Source organism: Oryctolagus cuniculus, chromosome 8, assembly GCF_051225735.1.
Source record: "Oryctolagus cuniculus isolate XC-2025 breed Fujian yellow rabbit chromosome 8, ASM5122573v1, whole genome shotgun sequence".
NCBI classification, from domain to species: Eukaryota; Metazoa; Chordata; class Mammalia; order Lagomorpha; family Leporidae; genus Oryctolagus; species Oryctolagus cuniculus.
Window position 1 is genome coordinate 53,364,583 of NC_142874.1, and position 25,490 is coordinate 53,390,072.

The 25,490-nt window shown below is 44.2% G+C and overlaps 1 protein-coding gene across 2 annotated transcripts in view; it reads left to right on the top strand.

Annotated features, from left to right (window-relative positions):
- Positions 1 to 25,490, top strand: part of RNF150 (ring finger protein 150) — a 341,932-nt gene that overhangs the window by 307,206 nt on the left and 9,236 nt on the right. Inside the window, exon 7 of one of the 2 annotated variants that reach the window (XM_051819466.3) lies at positions 2,146 to 9,581. The exons of the other annotated variant lie outside the window; for it this stretch is intronic. Coding sequence (XP_051675426.3) covers positions 2,146 to 2,264 — 119 coding nt within the window. The 3' untranslated portion in view covers positions 2,265 to 9,581. Of the gene's footprint in view, positions 1 to 2,145; positions 9,582 to 25,490 lie in introns of those variants that run through there. 2 annotated transcript variants of the gene reach the window in all.

Genomic DNA, 25,490 nt, shown 5'->3' on the forward strand with positions numbered 1-25,490 from the left:
TGTACAATATCACCAATTTAAATTCCTATTGGACTGTTTTTAATATTTATTTAAAACTGTCTCAGCAGTAGTTTGGCCTAGCAGTTGAGACACCAGTTGAGATTCCCTTGTTCCATATCAGAGCATCTGAGTTTGATTTCCAGCTGCAGCTCCCAATTCCAGCTTCCTGCCAATGCAGACCATAGGAGCCAGCAGATGAACGCTCAGACTGGGCCCCATCGTCCACACGGGAGACTGGATTGTATTCCTGGCTCCCAAATTCCAGGCCAAGCCCTGAGTGTTATAGGCACTGGGGCAGGATGGAGGCAGAGGGAGGGGAGAGGTGGCAACACTGTGGCACAGCGGCACAATGGGTTAAGCCTCTGCTTATGACATCATCATCCCATTTTGGAGTGCCAGTTCAGATCTTGGCTGCTCCACTTCTAATATATCTCCCTGCTAATGCACCAGAGAAGGCTGCAAGAGATGGTCCAAGTACTTGGGCTTTTGCCCCAGTGTGGGAGACCTGGATGAAGTTCCAGGTTCCTGGTTTCAACCTGGCCCAGCCCTAGCTCTTGTGGCCATTTGGAAAGTGAATCAGTGATTGGATGGAAGATCTCCCCCACCCTCTCTCTCATTCTCTCCCTCCCCTCCTCTAATGCTTATCTTTCAAATAAATAAATAAATCTTTAAAAAAAAAAAAGATAAAAAGCTGAGGGACTAGCGCTGTGATGCAGTTGGTTAATCCTCATCCCACATGGGCGCTGGTTCTAGTCCCAGCTGCTCCTCTTCCAATCCAGCTCTCTGCTATGGCCTTGGAAAGCAGTGGAAAATGGCCCAAGTCCTTGGGCCCCTGAACCCATGTGGAGACCAGGAAGAAGCTCCTGGCTCCTGGCTTCAGATCGGCGCAGCTCCGACTGTTGCAGCCATTTGGGGAGTGAACCAGTGAACAGAAGACCTTTCTCTCTGTCTCTCCTTCTCACTGTCTGTTAACTCTAAATTTCAAATAAATAAAAAAAAAGCTGAGATTAGACCTGAGTCGCTGTAGGAATAAACTTCCTTTAAAGTAAATAAATAAAATCTTTCTATAGGTTAAGGATACAATCCTGGAGCCGGCACTGTTGCGTAGTGGGTAAAGCCGCCACCTGCAGTGCCAGCATCCCATATGGGCACCGGTTTGCGTCTCAGCTACTCTACTTCTGATCCAGCTCTCTGCTATGGCCTGGGAAAGCAGTAGAAGATGGCCCAAGTCCTTGGGCCCCTGCACTCACATGGGAGACCCTGAAGAAGCTCCTGGCTCCTGGCTTCAGATCGGTGCAGCTCTGGCTGTTGTGGCCAATTGGGGAGTGATCCAGCAGATGGAAGACCTCTCTCTCGCTGCCTCTCCTTCTCTCTCTCTCTGTGTAACTCTTTTAAATAAATAAATAAAACTTAAAAAAAGAATATAATCTTTTGTGAAGTTTTTATAAAGCCCTCAGTTTTATATATGCCTTTTAATTTTACTTTACATATCTTAGCATCTTAAATTTATTAATTTAAGCACATTTATTAATCTTTTCTTCTGTAAATGCTCAATTGTTTTTCCATATAAAATTTCTTGCCACACTTAGATATATTAAATATGTATTTTCTTATTTAGATGATATGTTTGCCTGTAGCTTTTTTTAGTTTCTTTTGCCTACACTTCACTTTCTGATCCATTTAGAGTTCATTTGGGGCTACAGTGTAAGATCAGACTTCAGGGATGGCTGTTGGGGGCACAGTGGGTTAAGCTGCCACCTGTGATGCTATTACCCATGGGAGCACTAGTTTGAGTCCTGGCTGCTCCACTTGCAATCCATCTCTTTGCTAATGCACCTGTGACAGCAGCAGATGACAGCCCAAGTGCTTGGGTCCCTGCCACCCACGTGAGAGACCTGGATGGAATTCAGGCTCCTGGCTCAGCCTGGCCCAGCCCCAGTCATTGTGGCCATATTCATTCTCTCTCTCTCTCTCTCACCCTCACTCTTACTCTGCCTTTCAAATAAATAAAATCAATCTTTAAAAAAAAAAGATGAGGCTTTAATTAGAGTTTTTAAAAGAAATGGTCTTAGAGGAAATGTTACTGAAATGCCAGAAGTCAAAGGCATGGCTCAGTGTTCACTGAACGTTGCTTTCTCCTCACAGGTGAGCAGGAGCCGGCTATCAGCAGTGACTCTGACATCTCATTGATCATGGCCATGGAGGTTGGACTGTCCGATGTAGAACTTTCCACCGACCAAGACTGCGAAGAGGTGAAATCTTGAAATGGCAATCGTGGAGGACGCAGAGAGAAGGGCCCAAGCGGAGGGCACGGAGGAGTGCCCGAGACTTACATCAGGAACACACACCTCCAAGCACCTCGGCAACCCCAGGGCGCTTCCTTCAAGGATGGTAACGAGAAGCAATATCCAAAGTCGCGGTGACCAGGATGCGTGTCTCCATCTCTCCGACGGTCCACGGCCTGGGCAGCTTGGAACTTGAAGGCTGACTTCCCCTCATTTCCTTGTAGACATACACTTCCGAAGCTCCTGAAACACGGACCGAAAGGACACCATTGGGGTTTCTTTGTTTCCTTCCAGCTTTTTGCGGGTCTTATCATCCTTGTGTTAGGAGTACATGGTGTTTGATTTCCTCTGGCAATTTCTTTTTGAAGACTGTGTGCGGTGTCCGTCTGCTCCTGCCTTTTCCCTTTGATTCGCTCCACCTTTGTGTGGAGTTCTGTTGAGAAGCACCAGCTCCTGCTAGGATCTGTGTGTGTCCTTGTCTGAGATTTGTGGTGTTGACCTTTCAGCATGACATGCGCATGGCTTTGAGAAGTGCCTCAGCACCCCGAAACAGCCTAAGGACAGCTTTAGTTAAGAATCTAAATTCCTGTAAGAGGGTCTTGAAGATCCTAGCTGCCAGAGACCCCAACACTAAGCTCCAAACCCACTGAGGTCACCCATCACTGTTTCATGCCACATCGCACTGGCTTTTCCTTGCCATGTTCTGCTAAGGGCCCGCATGACATGAGAAGGGAGCTCTCAGTCCTTCTGGGTCTTTAGGTCTTTGGCTGCAGTTTGAATTCAGAAGTCCCCTCCAAGATATTAAAAATCAGTCTTTGGAGGGTGGGGCTCCTATCTCAGACTGAAAGTCTCCTTTGAAAACCAGATGTCCCATGTTCCTCCCATAGAAAGCAAAATGCCTATAGCTCTGGTGTCCCCAGGGCTTTACCAGTTTCTGTTGCCTCTGTAAGAGGGTTGTGCAGGCCATGGAGACGTTAGATGAGATGCAATCATGTTCGAGCCCAGGGGCAAACAAAGTAGTGGGTGCAGGAGCACTTCAATTTTTACCTTAATTCCCACACAGTGCTGTGGCACCTCAGCAGATCATGTGGAAGAATTCAGCTGAGTCTGGAGCTGATGGCTTCCTCTGGCTCCAGAAGAGGGTGCAGATACCTAGTGATGCATGGAGTGAGTGAATCAATCATTTGAACCAAAAAGTACAGCATGGGACTTTACTAAACCAGGTTTATCCTAACTGAGAGAGACAGAGAGACAAAGTAGGAGTGGGGCAGGAAAAGATGTGACAAATGACTCCTGAAACCCACTGGTATTTTTAAACCATTTATGTTTTGTATTCTGTTTTTGTAACTATGACAGAAATGTGCTATTTTTTCAGCGGGCAATTTTGTAATACATTCAGACTCGCGGGCACAGAGATGACTCAGGTGGTGACGAGTGTCTCTGGACAATGCGATGGCTCACCTTACCATCTCTAGGTAGTTGGTAAAGGCCAGCAGCTGCCTGGATCAACTACAAGAGAGAGCTGTTCTCACCACACTGTATTCACATATTTGATGAGGGCTTTTCCACCTCAGCACACTGATGCCCATGCACACGCAGAGCTTGGTTCTGCTGCAAACCCTGGCTGTCTGCCGAGGCATGGACGGCAAGGAGCCATCCCTTTCTCCACACCTTCAGTGACTTCCTCCTGGTGGTTTGTAAGTAGGCAGTGAGGCAGGAAAGCCAGTGGCCACCTCTAGCAAGGCTGCTTCTCTCCAGAAGTCCAACACTTCCTGTGCTGAAGTTTCTATGTGTGGCAAAGAAAAAAAAAGCAGCAAAGAATGGAGAGTTCTGAACCTGGAGGCAGGAGTCCTGGATGAGCCAGGCCCTTCCTTGAAAAGCCTCTGCACCTCCACCCGCACAGTGAGGAGTCAACAAGATGCTTCCCAGAGCTGCTTCTGGCTTAAGATCATTGGTGAGCCTTCTGCCTGGGGATTTTCCTTGCATAACAGCTGTGCCATGCAGCAAGCAGGCTTCCTAGCTTGGGGAGGTCGAGTTACTCGACAAGGAACAGATGAGAACAGGCTCTGAGACTGGGCACTCCTCTGTTGCTCAGAATTAAGATCTAAATAATTGATGTTTTAAGCCCAAATAGGAGTTGGTTTGTTTGCCTTGTTTTACGAATGCTGATAGTCACAGCATTTGCAACCCTCAAAGCCAAGTTCTCAAAGGGGTTTCTTCTTTTTTTAAGATTTATTTATTTGCTTGAAAGGCAGAGTTACATACAGAGAGAGGGAGAGACAGAGAGAGATCCTCCATCCGCTGGTTCACTCCCCAAATGGCCGCAATGGCCAGAGCTGGGCTGATCTGAAGCCAGGAGCCAGGAGCTTCTTCAGGGTCTCCCATGTGAGTGCAGGAGCCCAAGCACTTGGGCCATCTTCCACTGCTTTCCCAGGCCATTAACAGGGAGCTGGATCAGAAATGGAGCAGCCAGGACTTGAACCAGCACTCATATGGGATGCCAACGCCACAGGCAAAGGCTTAACCTACTATACCACAGTGCTGGCCCCTCAAAGTGTTTTGTTTTATCTTAGTCAGCTTAGGCCTATACCACCTAATCCTCATTCAGTCAGCTTTGCCACAAATGTTGGTATGACCTCCAGTCCTTGGATTCTAGAGTCGTCTGACTAATGAGTGCTTGCTCTTCCAGCCAAGGGCCAGGTAAGCCAGGGGTTGATTGCACATGGAGGTCTTGGCCACATCCTCACCTATAGGGTCCTGTGTCAGCAATGAGGAGTCCTTGAGACCCATTTTTGGCCTGTGCATCTGACCCCAAGTCAGTCCAGCTGCAAACACCCAAGCCTAGGAGACTCCCCACTTGCCGAAGGTCTGTTGCTGGGAAGGTTCCCTATGGCTTTGTAGTTAAAAAAATAAAAAAGAATAGAGAAGCAGCCCTTCTCCACAGCCTTGCTCACCAACTACCCCAGAGGAAAGATTCTGACCTGGGGACTCAGTGGTCCACAGGGGGGTGTCAAAGGGTGTGTGAATCCTCAGAAGTCAATGCAAACTCTGTTTTTGTAGATGTGCAGTTTTCTGCAGCAAAAGTGTAGACCATCACTACTCACCAGAAATAGAATGCACAACACACATCTCACTAGCCACATTGTAAAGAGTGAAAAGACACAGGTAAAAATGATTTAATAGTGCATTCGATTTAACTTTATATTATTGTTTATTATTGTTTCAACATACAATTTGTGTAAAAAAAAAAAAAGTAGTGATGAAATATTTCCCATTCTTTTTTTTTTCTTTAATGAGCCTTCTAAATCTGTTGTTTCTTCCGCTCGTGGTGCATCTCAGCTTGAACTAGCCACATCTCAAGCACATGTAGCCGTGTGTGGTATGCGGCTTCTGGTTGCACAGCTCCTCTGACATTCTCACAGAATTCCTTGCCCCTTAACAAAAGATCAAGTTAAAACCACGATTACCTGCAGGGAGAAGGAGACACCACCCAAGTCGCCTAATGGCAGGGCCCAGAGACCAGTTTATGTTGAAATTTCTGCTTGGACTTTGTCATGCACCAGTGATGTCCATTATCATTTGTTGCTACTCTCTGAACAGCTGGTTTTTTTTAGAAAGTCCCACAAACCTGTTCATTTGGTGCTGAAATAAAATCATACCCCTCACATCTCATACACCCTTAGACCGATGCATGGCCCTTAGGAGCCCACGAGAATTCCAGGCTGCAGGTGGCTGCTTTCGCCTGGGCCCTGGGTCTTCTGCTTCCCGGTGGGCAGAGAAGGTCTTCCCCAACCCCAGGGCCTCAGCTAAAACTCAACAGATTGATTTTGGAAGATAGAGTGAAAAGTTACATTTGACTCCAAATACAATATTTTATGTGGCCTTATTACAAAAGAATCTTTGGGTCTTGTGACTATCTATTTGAAGGATGGCCACTCCAACAATCTGCTTTCTACTCAGTCACTACTCCCCAACCCACAGGCTATAGGGCAGCAAAGGAGCATTTGAATAATTTCAGGTCACCTCTAGGAACTGCTGCCCCTGGTGTGACTCACCTCTTTGGAAGGGCTGCGCCCTGACCGTGAACACAGCATCTGAGTCTTGATTTACTCTTCAGGGTTTGATCACCCCTGGGATTTTTTTTTTTTTTTTTTTTTTTTTTTTTTTTGACAGGCAGAGTTAGAGAGACAGAGAGAAAGGTCTTCCTTCCATTGGTTCACCCTCCAGTGTGTTGCAGCCGGCATGCTGCGCTGATCTGAAGCTAGGAGCCAGGTGCTTCCTCCTGGTCTCCCATGCGGGTGCAGGGCCCAAGCACTTGGTCCCACTGCACCCCCACTGCACTCCCGGGCCACAACAGAGAGCTGGCCTGGAAAAGGGGCAACCGGGACAGAATCCGGCACCCCGACCAGGACTAGAACCTGGGGTGCCGGCGCCGCAGGCGAAGGATTAGCCAAGTGAGCCGCAGCACCGTCCAGGCCTGGGATGTTGACTCAGCAAGGTGGGAGTCAGGCAGTCAGAGGGGCAAAGGCATCTACCTGTTTGGAGGCCACACAGTAGCAGTCGTAACCATCAGGGCGAATCTCTCTCCAAGGAAGTTTTTGTTCATACGGGGTTTTCTGCTTGTTGGGTTTGTTGTTTTGTTTCTCCGCATTTCTCTTGTCCTGGTGAAATGTCCTGGACACTCATCAGGGTGGCTTTGGCTGTATCAGGACTGCCGGTTCCCGGTGACCATTCTGTCAGTTACTGCTGGGACAGCCCTGTGGCTGCCATGCCTTCAGAACCAAAAACAAAGGATGCCATCCGACCTCTGCTTCTTCCTTCATTATGAGCAGCTTTTAGATGGTGATTCTTACAAAGCCTAAAAACTCAAAGGCATTCAGTTATCTACTGAATGCATCACCTTGACTGAAAACAAAGAAGCCTCATTGATTCAAAACTCTTCTTGAAAGTCATGTTCTGTGGCATGAGGGCCAGTGAGTTCACTTCCTGCAGCATTTTTATATTCCTTCACTTTCAAATTCCTTTCCTATATTCTCCTCCTCCTTTTCTTCTTTCTTGGTCTTCTCCTGAGGAACTTTAAAATAACCTTCAGGATTTAAAAAGCAAATGCAGCTCTGAGGTTGTTGCTACCCTTACTCTTGTTAGCATTTGTCTTCTTTTCCTGTGTGGGCATGTCTATATTTTCCCTTCTGATGAGGAAAACCAGTTTATTATAAAGGCAAGCTAAGTCGCTTCCTCATAGAGTCAACCTCATTTTCACTTCCCATATTGAGAATTTGATCTCAGACCTCCAATAGATGTTGCCTTGTGTTCCAGCTTCAACACCAGAATGGTCTCCTTAGGCAAGCAATGGCGCGGTATCTTCTGGCATGCTGTGTGGATCTAGCATCTTCTGTCTCCAGCATTTGTAGTCTTCCTGCTTCTCCACATGCCTGCAGGGTTAGGATTTCGTAGAAAACCGTTTCTGGTGTCCACCTGCGCATCTTCACATCTTAGCACGACAGCCTGCTTTTAGTAAGTGATCCGAGGACCACTCACTCCTGGAGACTGACAGAGAGGCACGAAGAGACTGTTCTCCTGAGGAAGGGAACACTCGCCCCCTGCCTGCCATGCAGTGTTGTGTGTGCAGAAGCCCCTCCTCCAGGCTGCGGCGTGGCCAGCACTGCTGAGCGCATTTGCTGATAGAAGTTAGGAGGTGATGGGGTCGCTACCCTGCAGGAATCAGGAAGCAAGGGGGAAAGTGAGGCTGGAGAGCTGCTGTGGTCAACAAAACATGACGCAGACGTGCTCATGGCATGGGTTAGGGGTGACCTGGGAGTACTGGGTATTTGGGGCAGAGGAGCTCTTTAAGAGGTTAAGTATTCATGAACCAAAACACTCATGATTGAAAAGAAGGTGTGGCTTGCCTGAAACTTGTGTTTTGAGAAACAGGTATGAATGCCTCATCCTCACCTCACAAGCCCAGACCCTGTACAGCAATAGTCATTGGAAAACTCCAGAAATAATAGCCACACTCTTCCACCTGAGCTGTTCATCCCAGACCCTGGGTGTGGGCCTGTAACTCTCAAGCCCTTTCATGGCCAAGCCTGCTTGCTCCGCAAGAACCTGCTGAGACGGGCGCATTGTTCATTACCGCCTCAAGTGTTTCCTATCGAGGGAAGCTTCTGGGAATCAGTGATCAGAGACAGCCTCTAATCCTAAACTGTGGCTGGTGTTTGCACTTACAACAGAGCCATCCACTTTTGAAAAATAGTTGTTGATGATAGTGGTAAGGCGAGAATATACCTCGAGAGGTCTACAGTCTAAGCGCAGAAAGGGAGAAAATGCATTGAGAAGGTGCCTCGAGCTGGGTTGCCCGAGTAGTCATTGCTTGGCAGAATATCTTTGATCTGGTCATCCTGACTGAGGGGAAAGGCTTGGAGAAGCAGGGATTATGTGGGGGCCACGCGTGCTACATAAACCAAAGACTGATCGGCATGTGTTTCTTCCACCGGGCGAGTTTTCCCCCAATGTCATAATAAAAGTGAAGGTGTGTTGTGTGGTTGAATGGAAGCTAAGGGGGCTTCCAGTTGACCTGAACATACCCAGAAATCCAACAAAAAAAAAGCCGTGGCCTTAGTCCCACACCATCTTTAGGGTCTAGTGTTGAGCCGCCTTTCTGCCGGAAGTTTTAGACAAATCCTGCGCTTCACTGAACTCAGATTATTGTTCTCTTTGAGAATGTGAAGACTTCAGCCAAAGAATTTTTGTGTACAAGTATAATAAGCGCTAGCTAATTAGAGTATATTCTGCTCCTTTGAATACCAAACTGTTGCCTGTACTTCTACAAGTAGAGCAGTTGGACTCACACGCGGACTTTTCCCTACGACTGTGCGGGCATCCATGGTACCTAACTGGGTGGCGGATGTAATTGCAAAGGGCACAGCGCCCTCTGCTGGATTCGTCGCCGTTAGTCTTTCAACAAATTATTTTGACTTGGGTCACCCTGTTCTCCACCACTTGGTTACTTGATTTTCATTGTATGCTTTTCTCAGTAGTTGAGAATTGGGTCTCCGTTTATCAAAAGAGGAAAGAATGTCACCAGCTCTGAGAAGCTGCAGGAGTCCTCACAGGGGTTCCACTGCTAGCAGCCCTTTCTCAAAGTGTCCCAGTGTTGCTCTGTTTGAAAAGAAGCTGCCTTGGGCTGGGAAGTGTGTGCAGTTATGAGCAAGGGCCTGCTTGTTCTGTAACGTAACTTTATTCTCATGGCATTGCAAAGGAAGATCAATAAAAGGACTTCTTTCACATGACTGTAAATGGTGTGAAATACTGATGTGTTTTGTACATGTACATAATATATTTACTTCTAGCTTTCACAATAGTAACCTGAAATGGTTGTACCATTTTATAATTAGAAAGAGATGTATGGGTGGGAGGGAGGGGCTGTTATTTTTATAGTGGGATGTCACTTATATTTAGAAAACTTGAAGTAATTTTGTATTTGTGAAAACTTACATTCCATCCATTTCCTGAAAAATAAACGAGTATTGTTCCTTAAAATGTTTCTGATCTGGGAAAAGGAATATTCTAGCTTCCAGGGGAGCCTCCTAAGCAGTGTTGAAGTGACACCCAGTTTTGTAGACTAAAGACCATAACCAGCAATTACCACTTGTAAAATGTGAAGGAAAAAAAATCCAGGTGATTTTTATCCTTTGACCACTGGAAGAGAAAAATCCTACTAAGAGTGAATTTACAGGTATGAACTAATCAGGCAAGACATCACCAGTCGATCTCTAGTGTCCCCCTACTAGCAGGAGGAAAAATCCACCAGCTCTCTTTCCTCCCTCACATGCATCGCAGACTGTGATCGCGCAGTGAGCGATGTCGTGGGTAGCCTGAGCTTTCCTGCAAGGTCCCAGGTGTGATGGTCCCATCTCAGCCCTCTCCGTCTTCCCGAATGCACATCATGACACTGAGCTTCCTTGGTTGATTTGCCATCTGCCCCCCAAACCATAAAATGTTACTCCTGATGGCATTTGCATGAGTTTTGGACATGGACTTTGGTTCTAGTTCTTCATGGCTGAAAGCGTGGCGGTGGATGACATAGCCATTTTACGGTGGATGACATAGCCATTTTACTAAAATACCATTTTCTGTATAAAGTCACGTGCATATTTAGATGATTAGTTAAGGTAATATCATTGTTTGTTTTTACTGTGTAAATCTTTCTCCTTCTTCTCACCTCAGGCACCTACCCTTCTCCTTTGAAAGCACTTTATATCTCTCTTGAAATACAAAGAAATTTGAAATTAAAAATTACCTTTGAAGGAGTTTGTCTTCTGCTAGTTTTATTTTGCTTTCTTTGATTCTCTGTGTGCTTGGAGAGTAGAAACAATGTGTCTCACACTAGGCTAGTGATGGCACTAATGATGGTAGCTTCAAACAATCATACCACACGACTACTTTTGTTATATAGAGGAATATTATGTAAATAAGTGCAATTGTGTTCTCACGTACTGGTTAAAAATATATTGCAACCATAAAGGTTTTAAAACAAGGATTGTGAACTCCGGGAAATTTCACTGCAACATTTTTGTTTGGTTTTGTTTTTTAATAAAATGGAACCAGATGCTTGTGTCTGTGTCATCCGTGCCCCTCCTGCTGTCTCGCCCATCGCTGAGTTCCCCAGGTGGCTCCGTGGATTTCAAAACGTCAATGTATACCATGACATCGCTAGTATGATGAAAGACCAAGGAGAATAAGCGCCTGGTTTCTTTCAGCTAAGTCAAGGGCCAGGCCCCAGACCTCCTGTTAGCACTGCTCTTCCCAGGGAACTGAGGAGAAGAGTTTGGGCAAAGCTGCAAAGGACCCGTGGCCCTATTAGCTTAAGGTGGCTGTTGCCATGTGCAAAGACAGCACCCTTCCCGGGCGCTGCCCCAAGCAGATGTAGAGCAAGTACAGTCTGGGGGCAGCCAGGCCCTCTGCCTGGGGGGTTTTGAACAGAAATTCCTTAAGATGAGCAAGGGCACACAAAGGAAGCCTGGGCGTGTGGGTTGGGGCGGAGAGGGTATGGGAGGGGACAGGCAAGGCTGCCTCTGTCACCTGTGGGGAGCTGGCAGGCTCCCACGTGTGGCTTGGCTCCCTGTGTCCAGCCCATCCAAGATTCCTGATTTGACACCTGGAGGAGTAGGCAGGGCTGGACATGCTGAGGTCAGATCCGCCAGTGGCTGGACACTTCCTCCTCCCCAGGAGCTGCCATCCCACAGAATCCGTTGGCAACAGTTGCCGTGGGTTGGAGCGCTGTGGCCTCCCGGAGCAGCTGAGTGGACTGCGTCAATCATGAGTGCTCTGGCGGCTCCACTGGGGCCAGTCTTGTGCCTAATTTGTAGGATGGAAGATATTCTAAGGGGATTCTTGGGAACAATTGAAATTATGCCGCAGTAGGCACTTTAAACTGTCCTCAAGGCCAGCCGTGTCCCAAGCCATACGGTGTCCCAAGCTGCAGCTTGGGACAACCGTATCCCATTCCCAGTGCTGCTTCCATTCCCCATTGCTCCGCTTCCAATCCAGCCCCTTGCTACCGTGCTTCTGTAGACAGCAGAGGATGGCCCACATGCTTGGGTCCTTGCCACCCACTTGAGAAACCCGGATGGAGTTCCCAGTTCCTGGCTGCTGCTTTGCCCAGACCTGGCTGTTACAGCCATCTGGAGAGCGAATGGCTGATAAAAGATCTCTCTCTGTCTCCGTCACATTGCCTTGCAGATTAATAAATCTTTTTTTTTAAAGTTTATCCCCCCACTATTACAAGTTTTATCTCCCCAGATATCTATTGTCAGCAATGATGCTGACACTGGGGGCATGAAGTAAAATCTTTCCCCCCGGAACAGGAGTTCCCCAACTGGGAAATGTGGTATGTGGGACACATTCTGGGACACTTTAGAAATTAGAGCAAAGGGCAGGTGTTTGGAACAGTGGTTTAGGGACGCTCCCGTCCCATGTCAGTGTGCCTGGTTTGATTTCTAACTCCTCTGCTTCCAGTACAGCTTCTTGCTGATGCAAACTCTGGGAGGCAACAGACGATGGCTCTGGTCCCTGCCACCCACATGGGAGACCTGGATCGAGTTCTGGGCTCCTGGTTGGGAAGAGTGAACCAGCAAGTGGAAGATCTCCTTCTATCTGCCTCTCTCTCTTGCTTTGTCTCTCTGCCTTTCAAATGAAATTTAAATAAAGAGTTAATTAATTTAATTTAAAGAATAAAGGGAAGGAGGGGTGGAAGGAGGAAAAGAAAGAAGGGAGGGAGGAATGAATTAAGTACAGAGTCCCAAGGTCAATGAGGTTGAGAAAAGTCTTCATACAACACACACTGGCTTCTAGAGACTTTCAGGAAGTCCATGTAACTTTGTGTAACTCAGCTTGTTCCTGAAGCAGACTGATGATCAAACTCTCTTTTTCAAAAGTTGTGTTTTTTCAGCACTGAATGAAACCACTTGTGTGGAACCCACTTATAGGCAAAAAAGAAAATCACTGCTAGACATGGTTTGCAGTCTGTCTGTCTGGCACCCTGCACAGGCCTTGGCCTCTCTTTCCCCTGCTGCTGGTCGGTTAGGGAAAGCTTCAGTGATGCAAACCTGGGGCAGGTCCCCGGGCACGGCACTGTGACGGTCACCCATGTGCCAGGATTCACGGTGCAGCGACGTGGCACACTGAAAATTTTCTAGGGAAAATACGAGCTGTGCCGCAGCTAGAAAATCCACTCTGTGCTCTTTGGTTTTGGGAAGTGAGCCAGTGTGTTTGTCCCTTTGAGCATACAACGTTTAAAACTCCCCAGAGCTTCGGGCCAAGCCAACCAGGCCAGCCTTAGTCCTCTCACTCCCTTAGCACCTGTGTCCAGGGGACCATCAGCGAAACCACTACTCAAAAGGCACAAACATAGGCCAGCACCGCAGCTCACTAGGCTAATCCTCCGCCTGCGGCGCCGGCACCCCAGGTTCTAGTCCGGGTTGGGGTGCCAGATTCTGTCCCGGTTTCCCCTCTTCCTGTCCAGCTCTCTGCTGTGGCCCGGGAGTGCAGTGGAGGATGGCCCAAGTGCTTGGGCCCTGCACCCGCATGGGAGACCAGGAGAAGCACCTGGCTCCTGGCTTCGGATCAGCGAGGCACGCCAGCCGCAACGCACTGGCCGTAGCGGCCACTTGGGGGGTGAGTCAATGGAAAAAGGAAGACCTTTCTCTCTGTCTCTCTCTCTCTCACTAACTCTGCCTGTCAAAAAAAATAAAAAATAAAAAAATAAAAAAAGGCACCAGGAGACAGCAAAAATGCATTCATTTCATGTGACACATTTTTTAAAAAAAGATTAAAAGATTTAAAAAAAACACTCCAGTTAACAATGCACACTTCCTACACAACAAGCAATTCTGCAAATGCTGGCTCATTTTCTCCCTCTTAGTGGACTTGGCCACGTGCCATGTGCTCAGGATGGCGTGGGCTTGCTCTGGCCATCATGGTGTCTTACCAGCCACGGGGGAGGTACCCTGTGCCTGCAATGGCTGGTTGAAGGAAGGAAAGGATCTATACCCCTGTTGAACAGTAGTCTTTCTACTTTTTGCTTGTTGAAGTCCTTATTTAATGGAGCATTATGCCGTTGACTATAAAGTAAATTAAAAATATTATGGCATTTTTTCAAAAAGACAGAAAGGAATGGGAAGGGAGGGAGCAGAAGAATCATTTTGTTATTAGAGTTGTATCTACTGAACCACATTAAATTTTTTCTTTATATTAATAAAAATAAATTTAAAAAGAAAAATCTATATGTATCATTTTATACAAATTTTATTTTAACAACACTATTGAGCCATATTTATGCATAAGTGTATAAGATAAAATGTATAAAATTTTAAAAATTACTATCCACAGAAGAGTTCATATGGTGTTTGAAAACAACAATTCCATCAGTTTTCCAACAACAGAAATTGTATGTCTCTGACTTCATCATACTGCTTTGGAAAAACATCTCCCCCACATCTCACCACGGTTCTTTGTTCCTCACTATGACAAAAACAAAGGGCAGTGGCCTTTCCCGTGTGCACCCAAAGGCCAGGGGTCAGCCCTCGCCTCACTATGGGCACACTCCCCTCACTGGTTCCCAGGCCCAGTCTGCACCCAGTGGAAGTCTGAATTTGCTGACACACTGGCAGGTACCCCGCACTGGGTCCCAACCCTTCAGACCCACCTGTTATAGATGGCATTACCTACCAACTCCCCGTGGGGACATTCCCAAGGCCCGATCATAGTCGTGTCCCCAGCTCAATCACCCCTTTGGGCCTCCCTCTTACATTCCTACCTCCTTTATCCGTAAGGACCATTTATTAAATAGTCAAGGGAGAAACCAGAGCCAGCGCTCACCAGCGGGCAACTGCACTTGGTTGCTATGAGAGCTGTATACACAACACAGCTGTCATTGATGTTATAGATCTAATGGGAGCCAAGTGACTCCAATCTCTAAGAAAAAAAAAAAGGCAAGAAAACATACTTCAAAGCCTTGGAAATGGCACAGATATCTATAAATAGAGGAGTGAGTTACAGAGCGAGAGTAGGCAACCAAGTTACACCCAAGAGCACGATTACATCACTCTGGGCCTGGACCTGATGTTTTTTCACACCAACAAATCTTCCAGGGAGTCTAATTTCAGGAGACCTTTTCCTGGGTTGAAGGATAATGCCAGGTGCTAAATGTACCTTAATTCACAGAGCCGCCTTTGCAATTGGGACAATGAAATGTGGTTGATTGCCTCTTACCATTTTCTCTTTCCCTATTTTCACACCTGTTGGTTGAAACAAGGAGGAGGAGGAAAGAGACCATCACTTAGGGGCTGGCCAGTTAGACCCTGGGTTTCCAGATCCTATTACCAGAGTTCTTTGGGGGTTGCCACACAACTCCCATAAATGAGTAGGCATTTCAGGAATGGAAAACTAGAAAACACTGTACACTAGAGTTAATTGTATTGATAGGAGTATTATTTTTTTAACTTTTATTTAATAAATATAAATTTTCTAAGTACAACTTTTGGATTATAGCAGCTTTTCCCCCCCATAACCACCCTCCCACCCACAACCATCCCATCTCCCACTCCCTCTCCCATCCCATTCTTCATCAAGATTCATTTTCAATTCTCTTTATATACAGAAGATCAATTTAGTATATATTAAGTAAAGATTTCAACAGTTTACACCCACACAGACACACAAAGTATAAAGTACTGTTTAAGTACTAGTTATACCGTTAATTCACATAGTACAACACATTAAGGACAGAGATCCTACATGGGGAGGAAGTGCACAGTGACTCCTGTTGTTGATTTAACAGTTGACACTCTTATTTATGACATTAGTAATCACCTGAGGCTCTTGTCATGAGCTGCCAAGGCTATGGAAGCCTCTTGAGTTCGCCAACTCCGATCATATTTAGACAAGGCCATAGTCAAAGTGGAAGTTCTCCCCTCCTTTCAGAGAAAGGTACCTCCTTCTTTGATGGCCCTTTCTTTTCACTGGGATCTCATTCACAGAGATCTTTCATTTAGGTCATTTTTTTTTTTTTTGCCACAATGTCTTGGCTTTCCATGCCTTAAATGCTGTCATGGGCTTTTTAGCCAGATCCAAATGCCTTAAGGGCTGATTCTGAGGCCAGAGTGCTATTTAGGACATCTGCCATTCTATGAGTCTGTTGGGTATCCCGCTTCACATGTTGGATTGTTCTCTGATAGGAGTATTATTGAACAGCCAGGAAACACTCCCTAAAAGGGAACAGGTCTAATCTATAAGCAGAATAAGATGGATTCCATCACAATATATAGCAAGGTAGTATCAGTTTTAAATCCAAAAATACACAATCCCAAGTGCCATACTCCAAAATGTTAAAATTCCTAAGAATAAAAACCTGAAAATTGTAATTTCAAATGATTACAATCCCAAGTGGTGAAATCTTTTTTAAATATTTATTTATTTATTTGGAAGGCAAAGTTATAGAGAGAAGGAGAGAGAGAGAGGTCTTCCATCTGCTGGCTAATTACCCAAATGGCCACAATGTCTGGAGCTGGGGCAGTCTGAAGCTAGGAGCACTTGGGCTATCTTCCAATGCTTTCCCAGGCCATCAACAGGGAGCTGGATTGTAAGAGGAGCAACCCAGACTGGAGCTAACGCCCATATGGGATGCCAGCATTGCAAGCTGCAGCTTTAACCATTATGCCACAGCGCCCCAAATGGTGAAATCTTCAAAACCACAATTCCCACTGAAAATAAAAGACAACATTTAAGGCATAGAAAGCCAACTTCTGGGAAAGAGATTGGTGCATTTTTGGTTGTGCACAAAATAGTTGCAAAATTACTTAATCATGTATGATTTCTACCCCTTCACATATAGTGCCATGCTTAACCTTCAAAAAACACCCTTTGTAAGTGAATAAAAAGAATTCTCAAAGCTCATTGATCTTCTTAACCAAGTACATTTGCTGACACAGAGTTTCCGCGAGGGTTACAAACACATTAACTGGTCACCCGTTATTGGTTAGCACTTTACTGTTGAAGAAGATGGTCTTCTTACATCCACCACTAAATCTAACTTAGACTCCCAGTTCTTTCCTGACCAGGTGTATTCCATAGCTTCGCTGCCTTGCTGCTACTCTCCATCTTGTGTCTAGAATTCTTTTCTCACACAAAGACCTCTGATCCAGCCATCTGCTGTAACATCTTTTGGCAGAGCCAGCTAGGACAGAACTAGAGCGGCAAATACAAAGCATCTAGCACCAGATGATCATCATAAGGCAGGGCTTTCAGCCTCTCCCATTGGATGAAGTGACCAGTCCTCCGGAACATGCAGAACAGTCTTCCTAGGCCACGTCCAAATGCCACAGACAGACAGCAAGAGAAGAATACTCATAATTAGCTCTATGCCCATATGACCAAATGCTGGCTCAAAGAAACTTCACCCATGCTACTCCCCACCTGATTACTTCTGTGGACTGGATGTTAGGTTGGAAGTTAGATATTGGCCCATGTGTGAAAGGGGCTGAAGAACAAAAATGGGAATTATGTGTGGTTGAATGAGGGAAGAAGTGCAGAAATACACCCTGGAACAGACCACCATTAGCACATCAAAAGTCTTGCCCATATCTCTTAAGCTTGTTGGGGTCATAGCCCTCCCCTGTGGGACAGCTGTGTCCCGGGACCCTGCCCTGTGTTGGGTTGTGTGTGTGTGTGTGTGTGTGGTTCTTCTAATCCAATAACACTGTGCTGATTTAAGTCCCTGGAGGAACTTAATGTATTCCACACCCAAAAGCCCTCTGCCCAGCAATGTCCAAGAAGAAGAGCAAGATGGGAGGATGAACGGCGAACTCATGCCTGTAACAACTCCAGTCTGAATGCAGGATGGGATCTCAGTTCCTTGCAGAGATGCCCACCTGGCTTGTCAGGTGTATTCTCTTCATTAACCTTTGTTACCTTATTTACTTCTGAAATGCATATATATATATATATATATATATATATATATATATCTCAGTAAACAAATAAATCTAACGTACAGAACCATGCTTCACTTTTACTAATGAATGAAACTTTCAAAACTGTCCTCATTGGTTTATTTTATCAAGTACATACAACTCATGTCCCTTTGGGGTCCAAAATGTCTAGAACTTATCTGTTTATTTGTGAATTGACTAGAAAAAGTGAAGCTCCCTATAAATGCTATTTGAAGATATGGTGGACTTTGTGGGAAACAAAAAGGATTTCAACTAATTCACCAAATCATAATGACAGGTTCAGAATTCAGTGTAATCACAGCTTCAAGAAGTGAAAGTCAATGTGCTATAAATCACAAGCATTTTTGTATTTAGCCCAGTGCAGTTGGTGGGAATGTCACAGAGCATTGTTGGTATTTATGCAGTTTATCTTGTTTTGTCCAGTAGGGGGCTCTATTGACCATCAAATGAAAAAGGTGCCCTGGCGTAGGACCTTAGAGGAGCATGCAAAGACCTTTTGTCTCTCTTTCTCCTCTCTGTAACTCTTTCAAATACATAAAATAAATCTCTAAGATTATTTATTAAATATTTGAAAGGCAGATTTACAGAGACAGAGACAGATACAGAAACAGGTTTTCCATCGGCTTGTTCACTCCCCCAGATGGCCACCTCAGCAAGAGCTAAGTGGTGCTGAATCCAGGAGCCAGAAGCTTCATCCGGGTCTCCCACGTGGGTACAATGGCCCAAGTGCTTGTGCCATCTTCTGTTGCTTTCCTTTGTGTGTTAGCAAGGAGCAGCTGGGACTTGAACCAGTGCTCAAATGCAATGCTGGTATCGCAGGTAGCAGCCTAACCAGCTGTGTCACAATGCTGGCCTCAAGAACAGGAATTCTTTTTTTTTTTTTTTTAGACTTATTTATTTAAAGGCAGAGTTACAGAGAGGCAGAGGCAGAGGCAGAGAGAGAGGCACCTGAACCATTTTCTGCTGCTTTTCTGGGTGCATTGGCAGGGAGCTAGATCAGAAGTGGAGCAGCCAGAATGGATTAAGGAACAAAACCCAACTATTTGCTGCCTATAAGAAACACATCATTCCAACAAAGATGCATGCAGACTGAAAGTGAAAGGTTGGAAAAAGATATCCCATGCCAACAGAAATGAAAAAAAAAAAAAAAAAGCAGGTGTTGGCCGGTGCTGCGGCTCACTAGGCTAATCCTCCGCCTTGCGGTGCCGGCACACCGGGTTCTAGTCCCGGTCGGAGCACCAGATTCTGTCCCGGTTGCCCCTCTTCCAGGCCAGCTCTCTGCTATGGCTAGGGAGTGCAGTGGAGGATGGCCCAAGTCCTTGGGCCCTGCACCCCATGGGAGACCAAGAGAAGCACCTGACTCCTGCCATTGGATCAGTGTGGTGCACTGGCCGCAGCGCACCGGCCGCAGCAGCCATTGGAGGGTGAACCAACGGCAAAGGAAGACCTTTCTCTCTGTCTCTCTCTCACTGTCCACTCTGCCTGTCAAAAAAAAAAGAGAGAAAGAAAGAAAAATAGCAGGTGTGGCCATATTGATATCAGACAAAATAAACTTTAACACAAAAACTGTTAAGAGAGACAAAGAGGGACCCTATATAATGATTAAGGGTTCAATTCAACAGGAAGATGTAACTATTATAAATGTATGTGCACCTAATTACAGGGCACCAGTTTATTTAAAAGATATGTTAAGGGACTTAAAGGGAGACTTAGATTCCAATACAATAGTACTGGGGGACTTCAATACTCCCCTCTCATAAATAGACAGATCAACTGGACAGAAGATCAACAAGGAAATAGCAGATTTAATCGACACTATCACCCAAATGGATCTATCAGATATCTACAGAACTTGCAATCCTACATTTAAAGATTTTACATTCTTCTCAGCAGTGCATGGAACCTTCTCTAGGATTGATCACATACTAGGCCATAAAGCAAGTCTCAGCAAATTCAAAATAATTAGAATCATACCATGCAGCTTCTCAGACCACAGTGGAATGAAGGTGGAAATTAGCAACTCAGGAATCCCTAGAGAGTATACAAACACATGGAGACTGAACAACATACTCCTGAATGAACAATGGGTCATAGAAGAAATCAAAAGAGAAATCAAAAACTTTCTGAAAGTAAATGAGGATAATAACACAGCATATCAAAACTTATGGGATATGGCAAAAGCAGTGTTGAGAGGGAAGTTTATAGCAATGGGTGCCTACATCAAGAAACTGGAAAGGCACCAAATAAATGAGCTTTCAATTCATCTCAAGGATCTAGAAAAACTGCAGCAAACCAGACCCAAATCTAGTAGGAGAAGAGAAATAATTAAAATCAGAGAAGAAATCAACAGGATTGAATCCAAAAAAACATTACAAAAAAACAGCCAAGCAAAGAGCTGGTTTTTTGAAAAAATAAACAAAATTGACACCCCATTGGCCCAACTAACTAAAAAAGGAAGAGAAAAGACCCAGATCAATAAAATCAGAGATGAAAAAGGAAATGTAACAACAGATACCACAGAAATAAAAAGAATCATCAGAAATTACTACAAGGACTTGTATGCCAGCAAACAGGGAAACCTATCAGAAATGGATAGATTCCTGGACACATGCAACTTACCTAAATTGAACCATGAATACATAGAAAACCTAAACAGACCCATAACTGAGACAGAAATTGAAACAGTAATAAAGGCCCTCCCAACAAAGAAAAGCCCAGGACCAGATGGATTCACTGCTGAATTCTACCAGACATTTAAAGAAGAACTAACTCCAATTCTTCTCAAACAATTCAGAACAATCGAAAAAGAGGGAATCCTCCCAAATTCTTTCTATGAAGCCAGCATCACCTTAATCCCTAAGCCAGAGAAAGATGCAGCATTGAAAGAAAATTACAGACCAATATCCTTGATGAACATAGACGCAAAAATTCTCAATAAAATTCTCGCCAATAGAATACAATACATCAGAAAAATCATCCACCCAGACCAAGTGGGATTTATCCCTGGTATGCAGGGATGGTTCAATGTTCACAAATCAATCAATGTGATACACCACATTAACAAACTGTAGAAGAAAAACCATATGATTTCTCAATAGATGCAGAGAAAGCATTCAATAAAATTCAACACACTTTCATGATGAAAACTCTAAGCAAATTGGGTATAGAAGGAACATTCCTCAATATAATCAAAGCAATTTATGAAAAACCCACGGCCAGCATCCTATTGAATGGGGAAAAGTTGGAAGCATTTCCACTGAGATCTGGCACCAGACAGGGATGCCCACTCTCACCACTGCTATTCATCATAGTTCTGGAAGTTTTAGCCAGAGCCATCAGACAAGAAAAAGAAATTAAAGGGACACAAATTGGGAAGAAAGAAGTCAAACTATCCCTCTTTGCAGATGATATGATTCTTTATTTAGGGGATGCAAAGAACTCTGCTAAGAGACTATTGGAACTCATAGAAGAATTTGGCAAAGTAGCAGGATATAAAATCAATGCACAAAAATCAACAGCCTTTGTATACACAGGCAATGCCACAGCTGAGAAAGAACTGCTAAGATCAATCCCATTCACAATAGCTACAAAAACAAATACCTTGGAATAAACTTAACCAAGGACGTTAAAGATCTCTACGATGAGAATTACAAAACCTTAAAGAAAGAAATAAAAGAAGATACAAAAAAATGGGAAAATCTTCCATGCTCATGGATTAGAAAAATCAACATCATCAAAATGTCCATTATCCCAAAAGCAATTTATAGATTCAGTGCAATACCAATCAAGATACCAAAGACATTCTTCTCAGATCTAGAAAAAATGATGCTGAAATTCATATGGAGACGCAGGAGACCTTGAACAACTAAAGCAATCTTGTAAAACAAAAAACAAAGCCGGAGGCATCACAATACCAGATTTCAGGAATACTACAGGGCAGTTGTAATCAAAACAGCATGGTACTGGTACAGAAACAGATGGATAGGCCAATGGAACAGAATAGAAACACCAGAAATCAACCCAAACATCTACAGCCAACTTATATTTGATCAAGGATCTAAAACTAATTCCTGGAGCAAGGACAGTCTATTCAATAAATGGTGCTGGGAAAACTGGATTTCCATGTGCAGAAGCATGAAGCAAAACCCCTACCTTTCACCTTACACAAAAATCCATTCAACATGGATTAAAGACCTAAATCTATGACCCGACACCATCAAATTATTAGAGAGCATTGGAGAAACCCTGCAAGATATTGGCACTGGCAAGGACTTCCTGGAAAAGACCCTAGAGGTGCAGGCAGTCAAAGCCAAAATTAACTATTGGGATTGCATCAAACTGAGAAGTTTCTGTACTGCAAAAGAAACAGTCAGGAAAGTGAAGAGGCAACCGACAGAATGGGAAAAAATATTTGCAAACTATGCTACAGATAAAGGATTAATAACCAGAATCTACAAAGAGATCAAGAAACTCCACAACAACAAAACAAACAACCCACTTAAGAGATGGGCCAAGGACCTCAATAGACAGTTTTCAAAAAAGGAAATCCAAATGGCCAATAGGCACATGAAAAAATGTTCAAGATCACTAGCAATCAGGGAAATGCAAATCAAAACCACAATGAGGTTTCACCTCACCCCGGTTAGAATGGCTCACATACAGAAATCTACCAACAACAGATGCTGGCGAGGATGTGGGGAAAAAGGGACACTAACCCACTGTTGGTGGGAATGTAAACTGGTCAAGCCACTATGGAAGTCAGTCTGGAGATTCCTCAGAAACCTGTATATAGCCCTACCATACAATCCAGCCATCCCACTCCTTGGAATTTACCCAAAGGAAATTAAATTGGCAAACAAAAAAGCTGTCTGCACCTTAATATTTATTGCAGCTCAATTCACAATAGCTAAAACCTGGAATTGACATAAATGGCTATCAACAGTAGACTGGATAAAGAAATTATGGGATATGTACTCTACAGAATACTATACAACAGTTAAAAACAATGAAATCCGATCATTTGCAACAAAATGGAGGAATCTGGAAAACATTATGCTGAGTGAAATAAGCCAGTCCCAAAGGGACAAAAAATATCATATGTTCTCCCTGATCGGTGACAACTGACTGAACAACAAAAAGGAAACCTGTTGAAGTGAAATGGACACTATGAGAAACGGTGACTTGATCAGCCCTTGCCCTGACTCTTGATGAACAACTTAATACTTCATCCCTGCTAGTATTTTTTTTGTTTGTTCTACTTAATACTATTTGTTGAATTGTGTAATTAATACACAGTTATTCTTAAATGTTGAAACTTAACTGAAAAGTGATCCCTGTTAAATATTAGAGTGGGAATAAGAGAGGGAAGAGATGTACAATTTAGGACATGCTCAACCGGACTTGCCCCAAACGGTAGAGTTAGAAACATACCAGGGGACTCCAATTCAATCCCATCAAGGTGGCATGTACCAATGCCATCTCACTAGTCCAAGTGATCAATTTCAGTTCATAATTGATCATAATGATAGGACTAAGAACCAAAGGGATCACATAAACAAGACTAGTGTCTGAAAATACTAACCGATAGAATAAGAAAGGGAGAGAACCATCCAACATGGTAAGTGGGATACACAGCAGACTCATAGAATGGCAGATGTCCTAAATAGCACTCTGGCCTCAGAATCAGCCCTTAAGGCAATTGGATCTGGCTGAAAAGCCCATGAGAGTATTTCAGGCATGGAAAGCCAAGACACTCCGGAAAAAAAAAAAAAAATGACCTAAATGAAAGATCTCCACAAATAAGATCCCAGTGGAAAGAACAGGTCACCAAAGAAGGAGGTACCTTTCTCTGAAGGGAGGAGAGAACTTCCACTTTGACTATGACCTTGTCTAAATATGATCAGAGTTGATGAATTCAAAAGGCTTCCATAGCCTTGGCAACTCGTGACAAGAGCCTAGGGTGATTGCTGATGCCATAAACAAGAGTGTCAATTTGTTAAGTCAACAACAGGAGTCACTGTGCACTTACTCCTCATGTAGGATCTCTGTCCTTAATGCACTGTACAATGTGAATTAATGCTATAACGAGTACTCAAACAGTATTTTTCACTTTGTGTTTCTATGTGGGTGCAAACTGTTGAAATCTTTACTTAGTATATACTAAACTGATCTTCTGTATATAAAGATAATTGAAAATGAATCTTGATGTGAATGGAAGGGGGGAGGGAGAGAGAAAGGGGAGGGTTGCAGGTGGGAGGGAAGTTATGGGGGGAAGCCATTGTAATCCATAAGCTGTACTTTGGAAATTTATATTCATTAAATAAAAGTTAAAAAAAAAAGAACTGGAGCAGCCGGGACTTGAACCAGCACTCATATGGGATGCCAGCACTACAGGCAGCAGCTTTACTGTCTACACCAAAGCACCAGTTGCAAGAATAGAAATTCTTAACTGGTCTCTGAAGTCCCACCTTATTTAGTCTCTGATACTATATCCACAATTAATTTGTACCATATTCCCTCTCAGTACAAGTGCTCCAGTTGTATCAGCCTCCCTTAATACCTTCTATTTGGAACATATAGTGCGCCCTTCCACCTCAGGCCCTTTGCACAGGCTCTTCTCTGTTTGACTTGTCTCACCCTATTACACTTCTAATTAATGCCTGATCATCAGCTCAATATCTTTCCCTTGGAGAATATTTCTCATCCTTAGACTAGGTACCCCTGTTAAATAATTACATAGCACCTTGTATTCTACCTTCATAGCTCTAGTGATGGGTTTACTTGATGCACTAAACACAGCACTAAACAATGCTTAGCATTAGTAATTAATCATTGGATTATTACCAGGTATCTGCTCTAGATTGCAAATTGCTTGAGATTCAGATCATGTTCTTATTTTTCATGTAATCCTGTACCCAGCATAGGATACAGTTTAGAGTAGGTTTTCATTACACATTTGTGAAATAAATGATTAAAGCTCTAGAGCACTCCTACCCATTTTTCCTTTTTCATTAAAAAAAAAAAAAAAAAAAAAAACAGAAACCACCCAGGAAGCAAAACATAGAAAAAATAAGAAAAGTAAATAAAGATGATGTGCAATAAAAACCTTGTCATTTATGGGACAGGTCGTCAGAGGAGCAACTTTATAGGGTAGTATCTCCCAGGATGCTGTGCTAATGGCAGGGAGCTTTGTATTGATTTAAGCAAGGCTGAGAAACTCAAACCATGTATTGATTCAGCTGAGGCCAGAAACTCAGTTCCTGAGCTCCACCTCTCCCTAGCAGAGCAAGGTCCTAGGACGTATGCCAAGGGAAGCCACGTGCAATGCAGAGTCCTACTAACTCCTTTTGCTCAAGCTTTGCTGTAAAAAGCTCAAATTGTCCCGTCTCTGGCCAATGGTAGTTCTTTTGAGTTGGCTCCCAAGTCTTTCTTACACGATATTACTAATCTTTGAGAGGTTTCTTGCCATCTAGTTCTCTTTTTTTTTTTTTTTAATTTTTTTAAGAAGTTCCAGAATGATTTTGGACCTTTTCTGCCCTCAAGATGGTATTAGCCATATAGCTTTAAAAATGGAATTTCAAGACATAATCTGGGGCCGGCGCCGCGGCTCACTAGGCTAATCCTCCACCTAGCGGCACCGGCACACCAGGTTCTAGTCCCAGTCGGGGCGCTGGATTCTGTCCCGGTTGCTCCTCTT